This window comes from Grammomys surdaster, unplaced genomic scaffold (assembly GCF_004785775.1).
Source record: "Grammomys surdaster isolate TR1022 unplaced genomic scaffold, NIH_TR_1.0 126546, whole genome shotgun sequence".
Lineage (NCBI taxonomy): Eukaryota > Metazoa > Chordata > Mammalia > Rodentia > Muridae > Grammomys > Grammomys surdaster.
The window spans coordinates 4014917-4037459 of record NW_021621338.1 but is presented as its reverse complement, the minus strand read 5'-3'; the positions used below and the strand labels follow the sequence as shown (position 1 = coordinate 4037459).

At 48.6% G+C, this 22543-nt stretch overlaps 1 protein-coding gene across 1 annotated transcript in view; it reads right to left on the bottom strand.

Moving 5' to 3' along the window:
• Vil1 (villin 1) overlaps positions 1–22543 on the bottom strand; it is a 27965-nt gene continuing 5422 nt past the window's right edge. Inside the window, exons 2-20 of the mRNA XM_028760644.1 lie at positions 21789–21874; positions 21035–21109; positions 18629–18825; positions 18006–18114; positions 17774–17884; positions 16209–16411; positions 15996–16074; positions 15753–15851; positions 14806–14959; positions 14108–14208; positions 13881–14018; positions 12295–12453; positions 11242–11421; positions 10603–10748; positions 10353–10497; positions 9778–9966; positions 7561–7629; positions 5867–6007; positions 1–650 (exon numbers count right to left, since the gene is read on the bottom strand). Coding sequence (XP_028616477.1) covers positions 537–650; positions 5867–6007; positions 7561–7629; positions 9778–9966; positions 10353–10497; positions 10603–10748; positions 11242–11421; positions 12295–12453; positions 13881–14018; positions 14108–14208; positions 14806–14959; positions 15753–15851; positions 15996–16074; positions 16209–16411; positions 17774–17884; positions 18006–18114; positions 18629–18825; positions 21035–21109; positions 21789–21863 — 2484 coding nt within the window. The 5' untranslated portion in view covers positions 21864–21874 and the 3' untranslated portion in view covers positions 1–536. The remainder of the gene's footprint in view (positions 651–5866; positions 6008–7560; positions 7630–9777; positions 9967–10352; positions 10498–10602; positions 10749–11241; positions 11422–12294; positions 12454–13880; positions 14019–14107; positions 14209–14805; positions 14960–15752; positions 15852–15995; positions 16075–16208; positions 16412–17773; positions 17885–18005; positions 18115–18628; positions 18826–21034; positions 21110–21788; positions 21875–22543) is intronic.

Here is a 22543-nt window from a genome sequence, read left to right as displayed (position 1 = left end):
TGTGTGAGAAACATTAAAGCCTTTATTAACCTCATATTAGTTTGACTTATTTCTTTAAAGGGACAATGTTCCTGGGGACACTGGATAACCAATTTTAAGAGAAAATCATCATCTGTTGGCTTCTGATTGGATTTCACATAGCAAACCCATGTTCCTGGTGTTGTCATTTGAGGAGTCTGCAAAGCTTTGCAAAGGCTTCTGGTTACAGCTTGTAAGCCAGCCTTGGCCTTAGCTTTCCCTTTGGAGTGTGGAGGAGGATGAGATAACACCTGGTTGAGTGAAGGTGCCGGAGAAAACTCCAGGTGCTAATGTCTCCTGGAGTGCTTGGTTGGTCATCTAAGGAAAGAAAACTCTAGAACAAGACTCCATGGGGCTGTGACATATTTCTGAAGGAATGGGCAGATTACTATTAAAAAACATTGTGACTAACAGATACAATTGGACATTTTCATCTGGCACAGGACTAAAACCAGTAATGGAGGAACAAAGCCCTCAAAGTTGGGGTAGGGGCTGCTGGACAGCCAGAGCTTCAATTCTCAAAACAGTCCTTTTTCTTTCTTGATGTTTTGTTGCTTCCATCGAGGCAGGGCAGAGAAGGCAGCTGGAGTCATCCCCAAGGCTTTAGTGAAATCTTCAGTGGACAGGTGCTCCTAGGAGAGGACCAGAGGGCAAAGGTCACAGTCTTCCCCTGAGTTTACTCAAGATGAATCATACAGATGTGGCATATGACCAAATAAATGAGGAACAAAAGCTAACACTGTCAGGAGCCAGGGAAGGGGAGGAGGAGGAAGTGTGACATGAATAAAAGTCCTTGTAGTCAGGCTTCTGCCATGTTAGGCTTGAAGTCAAATCTCAGATCTTGGCTTATTTAAGGAACTTCTGTTCATTCCAGGCTCCTATTCTATGAAGTTTAGGTGGACCCAGGCTGGGACTTGAACTCAGCTGGGTGGGCCTTAACTTCTGGACCTCCTGTTCCTACCTCCCAGTTGCTAAGATCACAGGCATGTTCTGCCAGGTCCAGTTTGTATGCTTCACAGTTCAAACCCAGGCTGTATTCTTAGCCCAAAATGGAAGCTCGCTCTTTGAGATAGAATGTCGTTGTGTAGCCTTGGCTTACCCAGAACTCATTTTGTAGACCAGGCTGGCCTTGAACTCTTAGAAACAAATTTGCTTCTGCCTTCTGAGTACTTGAGATTAGAGGTATACACCACCATACAGCTCAGGTGTGTTTCTTTTTGTTAATTTTTGTTTGTTGGGGTTTTTGATTGGTTGGTTTTGGTTTTTGGTTTTTCTGGCCTCCAGGATTGCTACATGCACATGATACACATACATTCAAGCAAAACACCCATACACATGAAAATAAATAAATAAAAATGACTAAGATTTAAAAGGCTGGGAGAAATGGCATGGTGGCACACTCCTGTAACTCAGAACTTGGAAGCTATAGACAGGAGAGCTCAGTGCTCCAGCACCTGCCTGCCTACTATGTGTAAATCCTAGTTTTAAGTCTTAGGCTGTTCTAAAGTGGAGTTGTCCCAGGGGGCATTTCTCTGCTCCTAGAGCAGCTACATTGAGCAGATTCTTAACAAACACTGTTCGATGGGTTTCAAGCTCAGGTGGGTATGACACTCCAGTTCCCTATACCGTCAATAGACTTGCCTCCCAGCCCTGGGCCTTTTCTCCTCAAGTCTCCTAGGAGGGCAGTTTGGGGATGGCATAAATATCAGTGAGTAGGAACAGCTGCTGGATACAAAGTCTGTTACTGGAACCCTGTGTTTGTCACAATTGTGACTGCTATGACAGACTTAAGCTCTGCACATGGATCATGATACCCATACCTATCCTCACCACCACTGCCATCCCCTGGGCCCAGGAAGGCTGACTTCGCAACTGTGTCCAGACTGCTGGACTCTGACCCCAGCTAGAAGGCAGAAACTGCCCATCCCAGTGAGCCGGTACCTTTCACTGCCCTGCTCTTAAGCTCTGCAGGCCTGCCAGCTGATTACCAGCCCTGCCCATGCTCATAGCCGCCTCCCAGAGGTTGACTTATCAGCACTACCATTACCCTGTGGCTGCTGCTGCCACCACCAAGACCCACCATTCCGCTCTTGTTAATAGCTCACTTAGAGTTTGAGGGAGCAGAAAATGTCTGAAATCTTACTCTCCCCATTTGGCACTGAACTCAGTTTTTTCGAAATATGTATGTATATAATATCTGTGGGGGTTTTTTTTGTTTTTTTGTTTTGTTTTGTTTTGTTTTAAATCAAGCACTTGGTGGAAGTTAAGAGCATTTGCTGCTCTTGCAGAGGGCACAAGTTCAGATCCTAGCACCTATATGATGGCTCACAACCATCTGTAACTCATTACAGGGGATTTGGTGCCTTTTTCTGACCTCTGTAGACAACATGGATGTGGTACACATACAAACATGTGGACAAAATATTCACACATAATTTTTTTTTTAAAAAAGTAAGAATCTCAAAAAATTTGTCCCAGCACTTGGGAGGCAGAAGCAGGTGGATCTCTTGAGTTTGAGGCTGGTCTAGGCTATATAATGAGGCCCTGGAAGGGACGGGGGCAGGGGGAGAAAGAGTGAGCAGCTACTGACAACTGATTTTAAGTAACCCTGAGTCGTCTTAAACCACTTTGAGCTGGGCTGTATTGATCCTCTCTCCTTCAACATTAGCCTTCCATTTCAGCCTGTCTACCCTGTTAAACACACTGTCCTACCCTTCCAAAATGCTGCTTTTATATAGCATATGGCATTAGGGCTCAAGACCTGGTCCCCAACCCTGCTTGCTGCCGTTACCCTAATTCTGACTGTTCAACTAGCTAATTAACCTCAGGCAAGTTACTTCCCATCTCTGGGCCTAATTGTCTAGGTTTCGAAGGGGAATATTTTGGCGTGTGTTTGTGTGTGTGTGTGTAGAGAGAGAGAGAAAGACAGAGAGAAAATGCACATGTGTGTAGAGCCCAGAGGACAACCTTAGATATCATCCTCCTGTTTTTTGAGACAGTCTCTCGCTGGGCTAAAACTCATTGGTTAGGTTAGGCTGGCCAGCCAGCAAGCTCCAGAAATCCCTCCTGTGTCCATTTCACCAGAGCTAGGATTATAAGCATGAGTCACCATGCCCGTTCATTTGTTTGTTTGTTTTAAGACAGGGTTTCTGAGCCCTGGCTGTCCTGGAACTCATTCTGTAGACTAAGCTGGCCTCCAACTCGGCAATTCACCTGCTTCTGCTTCCTGAGTGCTGGGATTAAAGGTGTGCACCAACATCACCCTGCTTTTTTTCTTTTTCTTAGATGTACTTGTTTATGTTTTGCCTGTGTGTATGTATGGGCACATTCATGCAGTACCTGCAGGAAGTTATAAGGCATCAAATTCCCTAGAACTGGAATTAAGGGTAGTTGGCAACCACCATGTGAGTGCTGGAAACCAAGCCTGGGTCCCCTGGTGCTTTAAGTCATCCCTCCGTCCCCATGGATGGCATTTGATGTGGGTACTAGAGGTACAGCTCAGGGCCTCAGAGTTCTCAGCAAGCACTCAGAGACTGAGCCATCTCCCAACCCTAGTTAATAGTGTTCGTGACTATAGAATGGGGTGGTAGATACAGATTTGAGTCTGAATATAGCCCAAGTTGATCTTGAATTCACTAAGTAGCTCAGGCTAGGCTCAAACTAGAAATGATCCTCCTGCCTCAGCTTCCCAAGTGCTGAGTGTGTGTCACCATGCCCCACTGTTTGAAAACTTTTCTATACACCAGGGGATGAAACAAGCTTCTGTGTCTCCTGGGCATCATAGAGGTACAGTAAGGACGTAGATGCCTCCTTGCTTTCTAGATCCACAGGGGAAAGCCAGGAGACAGTGCATGATGGGAGAAGCCAGGGACAGTGCATGATGGCGCCCTTTGAGGCAAAAGGCAGGAAGGACTTGCCTTCAAACTTGGGATGATCCTCTTGCCTCTGCCTCCTATGTACTTGAATTGTAATTCAATTGTAATTGTAATTACCTGTAGGTGTAAGCCACCATGCCCAGCTCAAAATATGGTTTTATGTAGATGACGTGTGTGGATACAAGCACACACCTGCAAAGGTGTGTGTGACAGAGGACAACCTCGAGTGTCAGCCTTAACCTTCCACCTTATTGGAAACAGGGTCTCTCATTGTTGACTGATGTGTACACCAGACTAGCTGGTCCTTTCACAGGGGTCGAATATCAGATATATACATTACGATTCATAACAGCATATCTACAGCAAGGAAGGGGCAATGAAATTGTTTTATGACCGAGGGTCACCACAAAATAAGGAACTGTGTTAAAGGGCCACAGCGTTAGGAAGGGTGAAAGCCATTGCTTTAAATGACAGAAACACTGAGCTTAGTTTGGTCCAGGGTTTCTTTCCTGGACTATCTTCATGGTCCTAATGCAGTGATATATGAATGTCACTAACGTCCCCCTAAGCTGGCAGAGCCCTCTCCTTTAGCCACCACATACTTTAGGCTCCCGTTCTTCTCCCTGCTAGCAATGAGTCTCCAATGGGCCTCCCGGCTGCCATCTGTTAATCTTATTTTTCACTGTGCAGCCAAAAGAGCTTTTAAAAGTGGAAGTGACGTGATAGCAGAAGCCTTCATCCCAGCACTTGGGGATCAAAGACAAGAGGATTAGAAGTTCAAATCAGCCTCCAGATTTGAAGTTAGCCTGTACTACATGAGACACTGCCTCAAAAAAAAATTTTTTAAAAATGAAAAAAAAAAAAATAAAAACAACAAAAAACACCAAAGGCTGGAGGGATGGCTTGATGTTAAGAACACATACTGCTTTTACAGAGATCTAGGGTTCAATTCCCAGTAGTTATACTGGGCAGCTCACAATCACACTCCAACTCCAGGGGATCCAATGCCTTTAGCCTCCACAGGTGCCTGCACCTATATGCACACATATACACTCATACAAATAATTAAAAATAAAGTCTTATTTTAAATAACAAAAACAGGCATGATGGTGCACACCTTTAATCCCAGTACTCAAGAGGCAGAGGCAGGAGAGATCTCTTACTTCAAGGCCAGCCTGGTCTACATAATGAGTTCCAGGGCATAGAGAGACCCTGTCTCAAAGAAACAAAAATAACAAAAACAAGGGACTAGAAAGATGGCTCAATGGTTAAGAGCACTGGCTGCTCTTCCAGAGGACCCAGGTTTCATTCCCAGCAACCATGTAGTTGTTCACAACTGTCTGTAACTCCAGTTCCAGGGGGTCTGACACCCTTACATAGACATAAATGCATGCAAAACACCAATGCACATTAAATTAAAAATAGATTCAGTAATGCATGTTATAGACAGAAACAGGAGGATTACTGCAAGTTCAAGGCCAACTTAGTCTACATATCGAGTTCCAATTCAGCCAGGGCTGCAAAGTGAGACCCTATCTCTAACAAAATTTTGATTTAAGCTTTAAGAGATGAATACCTAGTCTCCACTGCTTCAGCCACTATAGGTCCCTGAAGTCACACCCAGCTTAGCCTCACCAGTGTCTGGTCCCAGCTCCTGTGCTCACTCCCTGAGCCTCTTGCCTTCGCACTTACTGCTGTTTCTCCAAGAAAAACTCACTTTGCTCCCATAAACTGGGGTTCCTATAAACTTTCAGAAAGCGATCTCTGACTCACAGTGCTCCTGACACATACACACAATGAGCAGTGTAATTGGACTTTTATGTCCTGCTACCAGGAATATAAGACTCCCATGAAGGTGTTTTGTTCACCAAGGAATCTCCAGCACCCAGTCCTCTGCAGGGCATAGTCTGAGGTCAATTAGGTTTTCCAATAAAATGAACCACTCCCTGTCCTGTTGGGTGCACCCAACTCACCTCCTTCCTGCTGGGGTCCACACCCTCAGGGAGATCCTCCACAGCCTTGTTTACCAGCTGTTCCAGGGGAAAGATGGGCAGGGGCCCAGAACTGAAACTGGTATTGGCCGTGAAAACGTCCACTTTGGGGCTCATAACCTCCTAGGAAAGAAGGCAACCACAGGTTACTTCAGCAGCCGTGTGGCTACATCCTGTGCTTCTGTGCTCTTTGTTCTAGGGTACCTTCTTCAGGAGGACCCTCCTGGTTCTCCCCTTCCCCTCTTGCACACACACACACACATACACACACACAGCAGTATGCATGCACACATGCACCCACTCAGTATAATAAATATATCTTCCTGGGTTGGAAGTTTTAATGTAATAGCCTAGTGGCCTGCATCTAACCTAAGTGAGCTGGGAAAAGATGACTATTTGATCAATGACTAACTTCTCCATGGCTTCCCCTGGAAATGACATCTAATTTATCTGGTACCCTTTCCCTCACAACTGTTGTAAAACCATCATCTATAAACTCATCACTCAGCCTCAAACTAGCTTTTCTTTTTAAACACTGTGCTGTCCACAAGAAAAGGCTAAGCACCATAGTGTTTCAGCCTGTGACTGGACGCTTACCCTCACGCCCTTGAGAAGTTGCTCTTGGGTTCTGATTGTGTTTCTGAAGAGCTAGCCCTGTCTTGTTTCTTCTGTGGGCCTGTGACCTTCTCAAAGGACAGTTCTGGGTTCACAGCCTCATATCCCAAGCCTGCATGCTAAACACATCTCTAATAAGTAACAGACTGAAGGACTCACGATTATTCTGCCTTGAGGAGTGTTCCTAACGATGACAGTGCCTAGAGATGTCACTGTTTCCCCAAGGGCAAGCAGGCCATAGCTTAAGTACATCAGACCACCTAGGCATGCAGAACCTGGAGCTGATGAGTCAGCTCAAAGGAGAAATACTTGCTGTGTGAGCATTAGGCCTGAAGTTTAGATCCCTGTCACACACACACAAACCATGTAGAGTGGCAGTCCACCTATAATACCACACTCCAGAAGCAAAGACAGGGATCCCAGAGGCAAGCCAGTCGCTAGACCAGCTGAATTGGAATCCTCTGGGTTTGCAAAATACCCTGCCTTGGTAAGTAAGGTGGAAAGCAATCAGGGAAGACACTCCACGTCAGCCTCTGTCCTCCACATGAAAGTGAACACACACAGTGAACAAGCAAAACCATGTCGGCTCCTAAGAGCCAACTCAAAATGGAGCCTAGTTTTGATTTGTTTGAGTCTTGGTATTTCTACATAGTCCTCCTGCTGCCTCATGGGTGCTAAAATGGGGATTCTGTTTCACTATGAAATGGAGTTATGGGGCTGGAGAGATGGCTCAGTGGTTAAGAGCACTGACTGCACTTCCAGAGGTCCTGAGTTCAAATCCCAGCAACCACATGGTGGCTCACAACCATCTGTAATGAGATCTGATGCCCTCTTCTGGTGTGTCTGAAGACAGCTACAGTGTATTCATATATAATAAATAAATAAATCTTTAAAAAAAAAAAGAAATGGAGTTATATGATATTATTACACAGCAAGGACTTCCACAAGAAAAGGGGGGAGATTGGGGTGGGCTATAAGATGCTGATGTCTTCTAACATGTCAGCTCCTCCAAATAGGACCACCTTCAGGCTATTTAGAGCCAGCCGTGCCACTGTACTTACATCAGCAATCTGGCTCCAGTCCCCAGAGTTTCCCAGCTCTGCCTTAAGGTCTTCATAGGATTTGGTGTTCTGCAAATAAAGTACATAACAGATCAGACCCTCGTCTCAGCAGAGGAGATAAATGGCTGTTTTCTTTCAAGAGTAGAAAAAGGTTAATCTGAAACTGGTGGGGAGATAGGCAGGGTTAGCTCAGAGTTAGCAGGTGAGCAGGTGGCCTAAATGATGATGAAGATCAGATGGAGAGAGGGTTAAGGCCAAAGGGCCCACATCAGAAAAAGTCAGGGCAAGCTGATTAACCTGTTCTTGCTTAGCTGGATAGGGCAATAGAGCCGAGTATGTGCTTCCCTGACCCTTTGTGAGGTCTGTGCAAATAGCCACAGGCATTGCTGACATACTGCCTTCCTGAATGGACTCTGGGAAACTTGGGAGGTCAGGTACATTTAAGGGGAGCACTAGCAGAGGACAGGAAAGGGAGAGATAGGAGCCTCCTCTATACACACCCCCAGAGCCTAACACCCAGGGTGACACGTCAGAACTCCCTGTGTGAGTTATGCTTCCTGAAGAGATGAATGAGGTAGAGAAGGAAGCAGAGACTTGATGTGAGGGGAGGCCCATCTGGACTGCTAACTTGGGGATTTGGAATGACTGTGAGGCTCAGTGGATAAAAGGGTGCTTGTCTCCCAAGCAAGAAGACTGGGGTTCAGATCCCACTCTCACACAAAGCTGAGAAGGTATAGCAGCTTGCCTGTGTGTAACTGCAGCCTCTTAGCCTCTCAGGAAGTGGAAACAGGGGACCTCACCCCAGGGGCAAGCTGACTGACTAGCTAGACTGCGTGACATATGAGCTCTGAGTTTGGAGGGAAACTCTGCCTCAGTAGTCAAAATGGAGACTGATCAAAGAAGATACTGGGATATGAACGCCGGGCCTCTATATCCATGCATACACACATGCACATGTGACAGTCACACATACCACACACATGGCAGGGTGAGGGGTGGGAGTAGACTTGCTTAATCCATCCTGAAGAAGAAACAGCCTATCAACAAGAGTCAAGAGTAAAGAAAAAGGGAGAGGAACAGCAGATTTGAGGAAATTAAGCTCTCTGCCCTAAACTCTGACAATTTCAAACATCCTAAGATGTGGAGGGGAAGGCAGGGAAGCAGATGCCCCTGGAGGTCTGATGCACTGTCTTCCAGGAAGGAGCACATAGATGACCCACTTTGCTTAGGATTTAGAGCCAAGGAGAGTTCATCTGTCCTTTAGAGCACAGTGTGCTGGCACTGAGGACTCTCCAGGGTGGCTTTAAGAAGTTCCTAAGAAAGGCTTGTCCTTGACCACCGTCCTCACACACATGTGCCGTCGCTGTCACAGATAACCTGCGGCTCCTGAGCACAGCTACACACAGTAAAGAACTGAGTCTTGCATTTTAATTCTGAATTTTAATTTCCTGAGGCTTTGCATAGCACAAAAACAGGGCACTAGAATCAGCCCTCGCCCCCGTGTCTGTGAGGGGAAAAGGGGTGCCAGGGCTTTGTTCATGTTCAGCAAGCACTGTGCCACTATGCTATACCTCTGCCTTTGGTTTTGTTTGTTTGGGGTTGTCTGCTATGTAGTTCAGGTTGGCCTGGAACTTGAAAGCCTTCTACCTGTTTGCAAGTTCTAGGAACATAGACACACCTCAGACACTGTGCCTACAAGCCTTAGGTATTTTTATTGGTAAGTTGTTAAAACAGGGTCTTATTCCAGGGGTGGTGGCATATACCTTTAATCTCAGCACTCTGGAGGCAGAGGAAGGAGGATCTCTGTCAGTTGGAGGCCAGCCTGATCTACAAAGTGAGTTCCAGGACAGTCAGGGCTACACAGAAAAAAACCCTGTGCCCCCCCTCCCAAAAAAAGGACAGGGTCTCAGCTAGCCCAGGCTGTCCCCAAACTTGCTTTGTAGTCAAGGATGGTCTTAAACTTCTGCTTCTTCTGCCTCTACCTCCCTGATCACTATTTTTTTTTTAATTCCTTCCCTCTCCCTCCCCAGGAAGCTTACTGGTCTCACTGCAGCCTTACTTTGTATTTTAAGCACCTAAAACCATTTTACAAAAACCCAAAGTTGGGGAGGGGCAGAGGTGGAAAAGCTGGACCAGGGCCTCCCTTTGGGATGTGCCATGAAGCTACCTGGAGGGAGGGTGTGCCGAGTCTCAGGACTGGTTGGACTCGCTACTCACACTCCACTTGAAGGGATCCCAAGCCAGGAACCAGCCTGTGAAGGTGGGCGGCTCGTGTCCCTGCTTCACCACAATGATAGGGGTCTCAGGGTCTCGGTTTCCTGGGTGTGTCTTGAGGTATTCCTGTACAGTTGTAGCTGCAGCCTTCTTCTCTTCCTCATTGGCGTGTTTCCCTATCCAGAAGAAGACCTGTGGAGAGTCCCACCATCCCTCAGTCTTTCCTCATGGCGATCAGCTCAGGCATTCTCCATGCCTTTGGGCTCTGCCTTGGCTTCTTCCTGATGCCCAGCTAGGAAGACCTGTCACTACTCAGCTAATGACCTTGAGCAAGGCCTGTTTTGACCTTGCCTTTACATCTGAGAAATGAGGCTGGTCACATGCTGCTTCTTAGACAGCTTGTGAATATGTGGCACTCCCCTGCCACAGAGCACAGGATGTCTGGCAACATTCCTGCCTCTGTCAGAAATAAGTCCTGGGGTGTCTCTCTGCTTCTCCCTTGTCCTTCATAAAGAAGAATGCCCCACCCCCTCAAAGACCTCGGTGGAGAAGGGCAGTCCCCAGCCCTCCTGTCCCACCTGGTCCCAGACATCCAACAGGAACACATCCTCCTCCTCCAGGTCATCCTGGTTGAAGTCAAAGATCTCTGTGGCCAGAAAGCGCCCTGTCTGGTTGGAGCACTCGAAGAGCCGAGGAGTGAAGACTTGGTTTTCCTCCTGTAGCCTGTAGGATGGGTAAAAGGAGGTATGGGGCAGAGAGTTGAGAAACACAAGCACTGAGGACTCACACATGAAGCAGAGGGCAGGGAAGGAGATGCTGGGACAATACCTCTTGGTGTTTGCATATGGCGCCTTCCCGCCCAGAGCCATCCAGAAGTTGGCTGGCTCCTGCCCCTCTACCACCACTTGTTTCTCCGTCCGAGAGATGGTATCAGCAACCATCTTGGCCATCTCCCGCTCGTCCCCACTGCAGCCCTGGGGAATGAGGGAGGTCGATCATGTTAGGAAGAGCATCCTTGGTACCACCCATCACCTCACCCTTCTGCTACACTGAGCTGGAACTCCTGGGTCTGAGACGGTCCTTCTGGATCAGGACTCCAAGCACACCCACGAGGGACAGTTCTTACTTTCTTCTATCCTTAACAGTCTATAGGCTAGCAGAGATGACGAGGGACTGCACCCCCGACACACACCAGAGTAAGAGAGGGACAAAAGACACAGATAGGGAGAAAGTTGCGACAAGGGAATACCTGCTGATGGATACCTCACAAGAAAGGAACAGGACAGGCTGATTCTGACGCGGAGAGAATCAGAGAGGCACAGAAAGACCAGAACTGTGCCAGGGAGACTCAGGCTACCACAGTGGACCTGATCACCCAGAAGTCTCCCATCTTTGCCCTGATCTGTTCTATGACTGAGAGGTTCCTAGGACCCACTGGAGATGGGAGTCCTGTGGCCCCTCACGCACCTTCCCACACCACAGGTAGCAGCAGGATGGAGTCTTGAGTATGAAGACATCATTGGAGTTGAGGGAGGTGGCCCGGGCTGTAACCTCAAAAGCCTTGGTGTTATCAGCACTGGTCCCTCGGACCTGGAACAGCCTTGTGGAGGGCACAGGCTCCATGTTGTTCTTTCGGGAGGTGCCTCCCTGCAGGCATAAGGGGAAGGTGGGAAGACAGGGCCAAGTGTGAAGGGTATGCAGTGATGTGAAGAACACCCAGAGGGGGAAACGGATGAAGAGCCGGCCCAAAGACAGCTTGGATCTTGGCACTCTGCTGCTCAAAGGTTTTCAATGGCTCTTCACTGATTTGTCCAGGTACTCTGCTAGTCCATAAAGGCCCATGAAGTTCAAAATGAACACAGAAACTATCTTTGTGTTCTCTTTCTCTTTCCTTCCCTAAACCCTCAGGGCAGCTGTGCCCCTGCACTGTAGGCCCCCATTCTACCTCCAGAGAGCTCTCTAGTTCCCCCCAAATGTCTAGAGGTCCTCTGAATTCCTTCCTACCATGACTTCTCTGTCAGCTCCCTGCTTACTACATTCCGGCCTCCCACTGAACTCTACTTCCATCTCTGGCATTTAACTGCACAGTGCTCCAAGCCAGGAAGTCACCACTTAGGCAGAGCCATATGACCATCCCTTCCCAACAAGTGATCTCCTGTCATGTCTCGCTTCACTTCCTGAGTTGCAAAAGACTGTGCACTTAGAAGGCTTGCCACAAAGAGATCGTTGCTTTAAACAGCTGCGCGAGATGTCTAGTTCATTCACTGGGAAGGAACAGCAAAGCTAGCCCCTCCAAACCTTCCTTTTTCATGTAGCCGAGATCAAGGAAAGCAAATAACATTTGTACACATTGAGGGTTCCTTCCCTATAACCCTAAAGCAAACATGCTGGTTTCTGTTACTAAGTATATACATGACAAGGGACCTCTCCTATGAGGAACAGGCTTTGCCCCAGACTCATGTCCACCATACGACGCCTTCCCCATCTCCCGGACGACATCTCTCAGTTCAGCAGCTGCACCTGATAAACCACCATGCGCCCCTTGAAGATAGACATGAGGTGAGGAGGCTCCTTGCCCATCGTGACCCGGATCTGCACTGGCTCGTCGTTGTACTTCTGATCCAGTATGACGGCTTGATAAGCCGAAGCTGCAATCTCATCCTGGCTGGCCTGGCTGCCCTGGGAAAGAGCAAGAAGAGGGGATGGAATTCTAAGTTTGACCCTATCCCTCTGCCTCTGAAATATTCCACCCCAATTTTAAATTTTTTATTTTACTTAAGAATGGGTATGTGTTTGTGTTTACACATATGGGCATGAGCCAGGCACAGTAGCACCTGCTTTTAATCCCAGCCCTCAGGAGACAAAGGCAGGCTTATTTCTGTGAGTTTGAGGCCAGCCTGGTCTACAGAGAGAGACTACATGCACAAGCCATGGTGCAAGTTCAGAGGTCAAAGACTTTCAGCAGCCATGTTCTCCCCCCACCATGTGGTTTCCAGGGATGGAACTCACATCAGACTTGGCAGCAAGTGCTTTTACCTGCTGAGCCGTCTCTTCAGATAGAGTCAGTAAGTGTATCCCTCCTTGTCCTGGCCCTTGCTACATAGAACAGTCTAGCATGGAATTCACAGAGATCAACCTGCCTTTGCCTCCCAAGTGCTTGGACTAAAAGCATTTGTCCCTCTACACTAGGCCTTGCCCAATCTTTTAAAACTGGGTCATATGTATCCTAGGCTGCCCTGGAATATTCTATAGCCTAGGATGACCTTAGGATTCCGATCCTCCTTGCTCTACCTCCTGAGTGCTGGGATTAGAGGCATTTGCTATCACACCAGGTTAGATGCAAGACTCACGACTGAACCCAGGGCTTCGTGTATGTTCGGCAAGCACTCCACAATCGAGCGACATCCCAGCCATCCCCAAATCTGGCCTGGCTGGTCCCATAATATACCCTTCCCTCAAGCCTATATTGAACACATCTAAAACCTAACCCCAATAAACTGTGATTTGGACCCTGGCTCCAATTCTAATCCTTTCCCAGCCTTGTCTCACCTCAAATGCAGACCTGACCCCAAACATACTATATTCTTCCTGCTCCATCCTCAGAAAAATACCACATAACTCACTCCCTGCACTCATGCGTCTGACACAGAGTCCCCACGTAGAGCAGATGACAGGAATTAGAAAAGAAACTCAGAACCAAAAGGAAAGAGCTGTGAATGGGGGAAATCCAAAGGGAACAATCTCAGAGCTAAAGCCAACCCAAGATGGGAAAAGCTGGAGCGAGTTTCCCACCTCCAGGGGTATTCAACCCACGGGTGATGACAGGAGTCGGGGAGTGCTGCAGATGTGCTACAAGTGGGGTGGAGAGAACTGAGCAGATGTGCTGCAGGTGGGGTGGAGAGAACTGAGCAGATGTGCTGCAGGTGGGGTCGAGAACTGAGCAGATGTGCTGCAGGTGGGGTGGAGAACTGAGCAGATGTGCTACAGGTGGGGTGGAGAACTGAGCAGATGTGCTGCAGGTGGGGTGGAGAACTGAGCGGATGTGCTGCAGGTGGGGTGGAGAGAACTGAGCAGATGTGCTGCAGGTGGGGTGGGCAGGACCTTACCTGCCAGATATACAACAAGTAGTGTTGCTTCTCGCCTATGAGGTAGGTATAGAGCAGCAGGTAGCAGTCACCACCGTAGAAATGGCCCAGCCACTTGGACTCCACAGGCACCAGCTCTAAGTCCTCGATGCGCCACACCTGGGACCAGAATCAGTCCTGTATGAGGTCCAGCCTGGGTTCCACCACCCCTTCCCACCCACCTGTCCTCCCCTGTCCCTCACACTCACCTGCACTTCCCCACTCCCATCATCCACCATTTTCTGCTGGGCAGCCACCTGAGGCCGTACATGCATGGACAGAGCATCAAACTTCACCTGCTCCACTTTGGCTGGAGAGATGAGGACACCAACCATCACTAGCTGAGGTGGCCCACATCCTCACTACAGTTCTGAGTGCTGGCTGGTATTGGTAGACCCCCATGATAGATGAAGAGCCTAAAGCCAAAGATTCGGCTGTCTATTCAAGATCACACACAGAGAGTAGTGTGTGTCACAGCTCCACGCCCCTAAGACCTCATCAGTGGCTCCCAGGGCACTGAGGACAACTGAGGGTGAAGAGCAGGGCTTTATTTAGTCTGACTCCCTGGAGCATTCCGACTTCAAGCACAGCCTTGCCTCCCAGCTTGGCAGGAAGCCCGTGGTGACGAAGGCTACACACTGTCCTTTCATTTGGATGCCTCCCCCAGCGTCCGGCATACCTCTTGCCCTCAGCAAATATAGTCTGCTGAGAAGGCTTTTGGTTCCCAGGGAGGCTCAACCCCATTCCACATGAAAGACAAATCATTTTTAGCTCCTCTTTTCTTTGTGATGCTTCAAGCTTTTTGGTCCTCTGGGCTCTCTGTACCCACCAGGGAGCTGACAGCCAAGGTAAGATGTGTATGGAAGAGGGGAATCAGGAAAGGAAGGAGGGTGGTGTGGGCTCTCACCCACAGAGCCCACGGTGTGGGTTTTGCCGAGGCCTGAGGTCCGGTTGGGCACTGTCCACTTCTGGAAAAGCTGCTGGAAGATGGCGGACTCAGCCCCGTCATTCTGTACCTCAACCTGCGTGCTCGGTGGGTACTGCTTGGCTTTGATGAAGTTCTGGGGGAAAAAGGGGGTCACTGGATACTACTACCACCTGTCCCTAGATCTGCACACCCCCTGCAAGCCTGACCCTGACCCTGACCCCAGCCAGATCCACCTAGCATCAATCCTGAACATGCCCAGCTCCAATCTCAACCATACTAACCCTCTTCAACCAAGGTCAAACCCGATAGTGTCTCAGACTCTAACCCCAACCCTGAGTCCTGACCCTGATCCCAACAAATCTGACCCCTACCTAAACTATACCTCAATTCTATTCTAATATCCATTCCAATCCAACACTGACTCCAGACCTGAGGCCTAGCATTAAGCTTACTCAGTCTTTTTGAAGGAAGACTAGCCATCAGCTTAGACAAAACTCTTGCATGGGGAAATGACACCCAATATCCTGAAGAGACCTAGGTTTGTCTGGTGCTCAGGTCACTTACATGCTGAGAACCAGGAAGTTGGTGACATTTTGGTCCTTGGGCCCCAAACAACCGTGTCCATTTGCCCCTATCCCTGACTTCCCAGAATATTCCTTAGACTCTGCCTGGTGCTATGGCCTGGTCTGAATCTCTTTCTGCTGCTGCAGCTGCTTCTAGATCAGCTGTTCTCAATCTGAGGGTCACATATCAGACATCCTGCATATCAGATATTTATATTATGACTTATAACAGTAGCAAAATTACAGTTATGAAGTAACAACGAAAATAATGTTATGGTTAGAGGTCACCACACATGAGGAACTGTATGAAAGGGTCGCAGTGTTAGGAAGGTGGAGAACCGCTGTGCTTGACCCTTTCCTTACCAAGGCCTGGCTCATGGCTCCGCTCCTCTCCTGAGCATTGGCATTTTTTCCCTTCCAAACAAAGATCTTCAGGCCTCCCTGGTCCAGGATGTAACAGTCCTGGAGCCAATTGAGGGAGAAAAAAAAATGAGCCTGTGGTGCTGGGGTGGGGGGGTGGGGATAGGTTGTGCCAGTTTTCCCCCACTAAATCTGCTTTAGCGTCTTATAGATGTCCCTTGCTTTGGGTCCTCCAGGCCCTCTCACCTCATGGCTGAGCAGGTCCTGTGTGAGTGGCCGAGTAGCAACTTCCCTAACCACCAGTTTTCCTTCCGAGTCAGACACACTGCAGGAAACAAAGGAAACAAAGGAAAGCATGGAGAGGAATAGGAGGTGCCGCTGACAGAGTATCCTAGACCAGGAAGGCCCCAGCACCCAGGAAGGCCCCAGCACCCAGGAATGTCCCAGGCCAGAACTCACTGGTACAGCTTGAGTGCAGTTTTAGCGGCCGACTCCACCACTGAGTCAGAAACCGCAGCCTTCAGTTCCTTGCGTGGGCCCAGCACGTGGTTCATAATTGCCATCAGCTGTGGGGAGTCCCCTTCCTTCTCCCCATCCACCACACCTACGTAGGTGCGTCCACCCCGTTCCTGGTCTCGGATCTCTTTGGCCAAGGTCATGCCCTGCAGAGAAGCCACAGATGACCCATGAAGGCTGGCAGACAGGGTAGTAGTGTTCACCACCCTTAAGTCTGCTGAGGCAAACTCCACCCCAGCCTGCAGATCGACAAGGGGCGGAGACAGGGCTTTTCAGGTGTGTGAGGCAAGAGTTGGAAGCTATGGGAAAGTAGATATCATAGGTGGGGATTGGGGGTGTAGGGGTGTCTGCGATGGTCTTGCTGGACCTGTAGTTTTGACATTGTTGGGAATTTATGGTTTCCCTTCATGGTTTCATACAAAAGCCGAACCTCAACGATCATAGAACTATACTTAGTCCGCCCAAGGTACATATACTCACAGTGCATACACAAATTCACATGAACTTACCTATACACAAATATATTCATGCACACCTTTCGGTTCCATGAAAGCTCACACAAGCATGTATCTGCACACATAGTCCCATGAGTGCCAGCTTTCATGTGTACACACACTGTGGTTCACTTTTTTTTAGCCCAAGATCCCTCCCTTCGTGGGTTCTCTGGAGCCCCTGGGCCCTTGTGAACCGCAACACCTGTGTGCTTTGGTCTCTAGCCTGGCCCTCGGCTCTCATAGGACAGAGCCTCTTCAGATAGTCAGAAGAGCCCTCTGTTTTCCCCTTGAGGTCTTATCCATCTCAGAAACTGGGCCTCCACTGTTCCTCCACTGTTCAAGCACCAGGCTTTACATCTTCATCCCATACATAGTGAAGCTGGGATTCCACCTGCTCCCTTTCCCAGCCCATTTCTACTCAGAAATCAGCTAAGCTTCATTAGCTGGGTGTAGCCAGTAGAAGACCTAATTCCTTTTCACATCCTGCCTATGAGACCTGCTACCTGTTTAGCATGTTCCTACTGAGCTGACGGGCAATACCAGCCATCGTCCTGCACCAGGGCCTTTGCCTCACCTCCATCTGATCCCCAAAGCCTCCCTGTATGCCCAGTATCAAACTTCTCCAGTAATCATTCCTCTGATTCTTCCTTTCCCTTATAACTTTTTGACCAGATGGCCAGCTTCTGGGTAGAGCAAGGGCAAAGCTCTACCCATTTCACCCACTCCTGGATAACCAAGGCTGAGAATGGGGCCTGCCATACTATGGAGACATATTTTACCATAAGGGTTAGTTAAAAGTACACACAAGCAGCATGCCTCCTCATGTACATGAAGACTTAACTCTACTTTCACACAAGGTCCTGTCCCCAGAAGTGCCAGAGCCAAAGAGAAGCCTGTGGGGTGGAGGTGGTTTCGGGGGTGGGGGTTGAGGTTGACTGGGGCAAGTAATGCTGAGGCTGCTGAAGCAAATGGGGCATGCCGAACTGCAGAAATGAGGTGCTCTGTCAACGTTACCCGAAGTCTCTCCATGCGGTTACTCTCTGGCCCATTCCACTGGATGATAAGCTTCCCAAGGTCCAGCAGGAAGACATCCCCTCTGTTGAAACTCTTCCAAGACATTTCCACCTAGAGGGCACAGGGAAGTTCAGAGCCCGCTGAGAGCCTACACATCAGCCTCATCTCCAGCCACCCTCCCTGCGTTCTGCCCACTCAGTTCTTAGCCAGTGTCCCAGTTGGGCTTGCCCACCTCTCCAGCCAGCACATTCCTCTTGCCCTTGAGATGCAACAGTCTCTGGATATCACAGGAGTTCGTTTCTACGTGCTTCATGCCAGAAGCCACGCCCCCTTTCCGGATCCTGGGAAAGAAAGGATAGCCGACTTAAGGGCATCGGGTGGAAGAGGTGTGCCAAAGTCCTGAGCTGCCTGGGGCCCTCTCGGGTCCCAACTGGGACAGCCACCTGCCAGTTATCCTGAGTGGGCGTGACTTGCTGTAACAGCCTGAGTGGGCGTGACTCCTGAGGAGTCCCTGTAGACAAGAGCTAAGGTACAGAATTCACAGGCCATAATCATAATCACGGAAGGGCCCAAGGGGTAAGTCCAGGCAAAGTAGACTCAGAGGAACAGGGCCACGGGCAGAGCAACAGCTGAAATAAGGGTGAGGGGTGGAAAGGTGGAAAAAAAATCAACAAAAGCCATGTGATCCCCTCAGAGCCCCCAGAGCTTCCGGCTTCCTTCCAGCTCACCTCCCACTAACCAGAGTCTCTCACATTCTGGGCCTTAAAGTCTCTTCAGCCAGCTCCCATGTCCCAGTCCCCACCTCTGATGACCAGTCTTGGTGTCCTCCCTAGCCCCAGTTGTTCCCCTCCCTACACAAGGCCTTGCTTGAAGTAGCTCCGGAAAGTCTCGCTCTCATTGCCTTGGACCTCGCGGTGCTGGACAGCCCGGCCCTTCAGGTAGTCATCCATCTGTGTTGTGTAGATGGCAGCTGCCCCCTGCTCATCCTGGGACGAGTTCTGGCCAATCCAGTAGTGGATATCGTAGGAGAGGGTGCTGCCGGTCTTGTGGATCTGGGGGTGAGGGGCATCTGTGTAGTGAGGCCTGGGTTCCCGTGGTCCCCTATCCCATCCTGTAGGATCTCCTACACACTCAGACCCTGGGCCACAGGTGAGCCTGCAGCAAGGAAGGCCTCGGGGCTGCTGTTGAGCCCTGAATTGTGGTCCAGCTCACTCTACCAATGGAGAAAAGAAGGCGGCTTCCCCTCTATGGGCCTGGTTCTCATCTTAAAAATAACTCACGTGGACTGATGTGAGTCAGAGGCCAGTAAGGTGATTATATCAGCAAACAAATGTATTGCAATCGTCCCTCAATGTCCGTGAGAGATAGGACCCCCAGGCTTGAGCCCCTTCTGTAAAATGGTATGTGATGTTTGTATACAATCTGAAAAACACTCCCTTATGCTTAAAAAGTTATGTGTATATAAGTGCGTATATGTGCACAGGAACAGGCTATGTGTGTTTAAGTGCAGTTATAGGCATGCCCTGGGGTGTGTGTGTGTGTGTGTGTGTGTGTGTGTGTGTAGGTCAGAGGACAATTTTGCAAGTTGGTTCTCTCCTTTTGCTGCACTTCAGGTTTTGAACTCAGCTTGTGGGGGGCCTATGCTTGATGAGGAGTCCTTGGCTCAAGAACCAACTTTGTTGTTACTGTTATTTTATTTATTTTATTTTATTTTATTTTATTTTGATATAGGGCCTCATGTAGCTCAAATTGGGCAGGAGCACTCTGGGATGGAGGATGGCTTCCCTCTGGATTTCTCTTTTTCCCTCAGCAGGGCTGGGATTACAGGCTTGTATGCCAATGCACCCACTTGTCGGGCTAGGGATTGAAGTCAGGGTCCCCCGGATACAGTGTTAACATTCTAAGCAATGTACCAGACCTCTCTCAGACTTTACACTACCTTTAGATGATTCATAATACCTAATAGAAGGCAGGTACTGTCAAAATAGGTGCTATACTGTACTGTTTATAGAATAATGACAAGAAAAAAATCTATATAACCATCACTACAGATTTATTTTAATTTCATATATATGTATATATATATATATGTATGTATTGTATATATATACATGTATGTATTTTATGTATGTATGTATGTATGTATTGTATATATGTGTATGTATATCTCCCCTGGAGGTGGAGTCACAGGCAGATGTGTGACAACCTACACAGGTGCTGTGCTGGGAACTGAACTCAGATCACTGTGTGCTCTTAACTGAGGAGCCATCTCTCCAGCTCTCTAGATGTAATTTTTTTCAAATATTCTTTATGTAGTTATTGATTCTGAGGCATTGCATTCACAGATATCCTGTATACCTGCTGCACACACAATCTTTGTGTAAATACATCATAGCTGTTTTCAGTCGGAGACACACTGCTTGGCTTTTCACTTTCAGTAAGGACGTGGTTAATTGTTAAGTGTGTATCTTCAAAATTTAGAAGCAGGGTAGGCAAGAGGACTGATTCAGTGGGCAAAGACACTTGCTGCCACCTAGGACCCATACAGACGAAAAAGAGAACAGACTCTCCTGCAAATTATCCTGTGGCAACATGTGCACCTTGGCACGTGTGCAAACATGCACACACATACACACATGCACGTGCAGATTCACAAAATGAGTAAGTGTAATATGAATTTAAAAGTCAGAAGCAAATTAACATAAGAAAAGCACAAATATCTTTAGTAGTGTAGGTGAGTAAACATCAGGAAGGGGTATGAAGATGACGGTGGGTTTTGGGGGAGACAGGGCCAGCAAAATAGCACAGTAGGTAAGAGTGACTGCCGTAGCAACTGGTGAGGTGATGAGTTCAATCCCTGGGATGCACAACCCACCCCCCAAGTTGTCCTCTGAAATCCACACTGTCTCCATGGTACACGTGCACATGTACGCATGCACAAACATACACACACCAATAATAATAATAATAAAATAATAGTAGTGGTAGTACAAGGTGGACCAACTCAGAAGGTTCCCCCAAGGCTGATTGGATTTGTGGCTCTTGATCCAGAGAGAATTTTTTGTTTGTTTGTTTAGAAAGGACTTTTACAAACATTTCTAAGCCCTGTGGAGCCCCACAGCTGGATGCCTGGACACTCTAGCAAACACTGATTGGTGAAGCCAGACCACCTCTCAGCACTGCCCCCAGCCTCTAGTTTCCTCCCTAATACCCAGCAGGCTTTGCTTTCTGTTCAGCCCCATCCTGGCCTGACCCACTTACAGCCAGGACTACATAGCAGTCACCATCGAAGAAGCTTCCAAAGGTACTGGAAGGAACGGGCACCATCTGCATAGCCTGAGGGGAGACAGAGAGAAAGGTCACAGTGGGCATGATGGCAGACCTGTAGTCTCACCTACCCAGGAGACTGAAGCAACAAGACTCAGGTCTAGCCATTCAAGGCTGCTATGGGCAGTGCTGATCACTAGGCTGCGCTGTCTGGGATCAGTACAGTGGCCTCCCGGGAACAGGACACTATTGGGTTTCCTAAGGAAGAGCAAACTGATCCAGGTCGGAAAGAGGTCACATGAGCTACCAGGACCACCAGGTAAGGAAGCTGACCAGGGGATGGGAGTCGAGGATGCAGGGTCCAACAAGCTTTGGCTGTAGCTTAGAGATAGTCCTTACTGGGTGTGGCCCTGGGTTCCATCCGCAGCATCACAAAATACCAAAAACTCGAAAAAATCAGGGTCCAGGAATGAAAGGTAGGGAAAGGGGCAGGGGGAGGAAAGGTGTCAGGAGCTAGAGAAGAGACAGGAGAGAAAGACAGGATCAGCGGGGACAAGGATGTAGAGGAAGGCTAAGATGAAGTGGAGAAGAGAGGTGAGGGAGGAGCATAGAGAGGAGCCTGGGTGGAGCTGGCTGCAGGAGCATCGGTGGCTCCCTGCAGAGCATAGGGCAGAGCTGGAGGAGACAGGCAACACCAGGCTGCCTCCACCTTCCTGAATCCCAGGACTCCCCTCCAGACAGAACTCACCTCGATCCTCCATATCTGTATCCCTGGAGTGGTGATGTTGAGAGAGCCTTTGACTTGTGCAGTCAGTTTCGTCATGGTGGGTGAGCCTAGAGGAGAAGGCATGTGAGAGCAGTGGCCATCAAGCCAGGGTTGAGGCCCAGAGGAAGAAGGGAAGCAAGATGGCTTCCTATGGTAGTCTTGACCACTATAGTCCAGCCTCTACCCTGCCCACCCAGCTTGATGATGACCCTCTCTTATTCAAATGCCTACATTGGCTCCCTTAGTACCCGTTACATAGCCCAGCGCTTAAAACATACCCCTCCCATGTTTTTGAAACAAGCTCTTGCTATGTAGCCCAGGCTATCCTGTATGTTATCACACCCAGCTTAAGACTCTTCTTTAGGGGCTGGAGAGATGGCTCAGGGGCTAAGAGCACAGACTGCTCTTCCAGAGGTCCTGAGTTCAATTCCCAGCAACCACATGATAGCTTACAACCATTTGTGATCTGAATGCCCTCTTCTGGTCTATCTGAAGACAGTGACAGTGTACTCATATAAGCTAAAAATAAAATCTCTAAAAAAAAGAAAAGACTCTTCTTTAGCCTTAATCTCCCCCCTCACCCACCCACCCCCACCTCTATAGACTTTTTGAGACAAGATCTCATGTAGCCCAGGCTGGCCTTGAGCTCACTACTTCAGATTGCTTGATCTTATGCAAAGGAAGCAAAACCAAACAAAACACAAAAAGCCCCCTCTGTTGGTAAAGGGCTTGCTCTG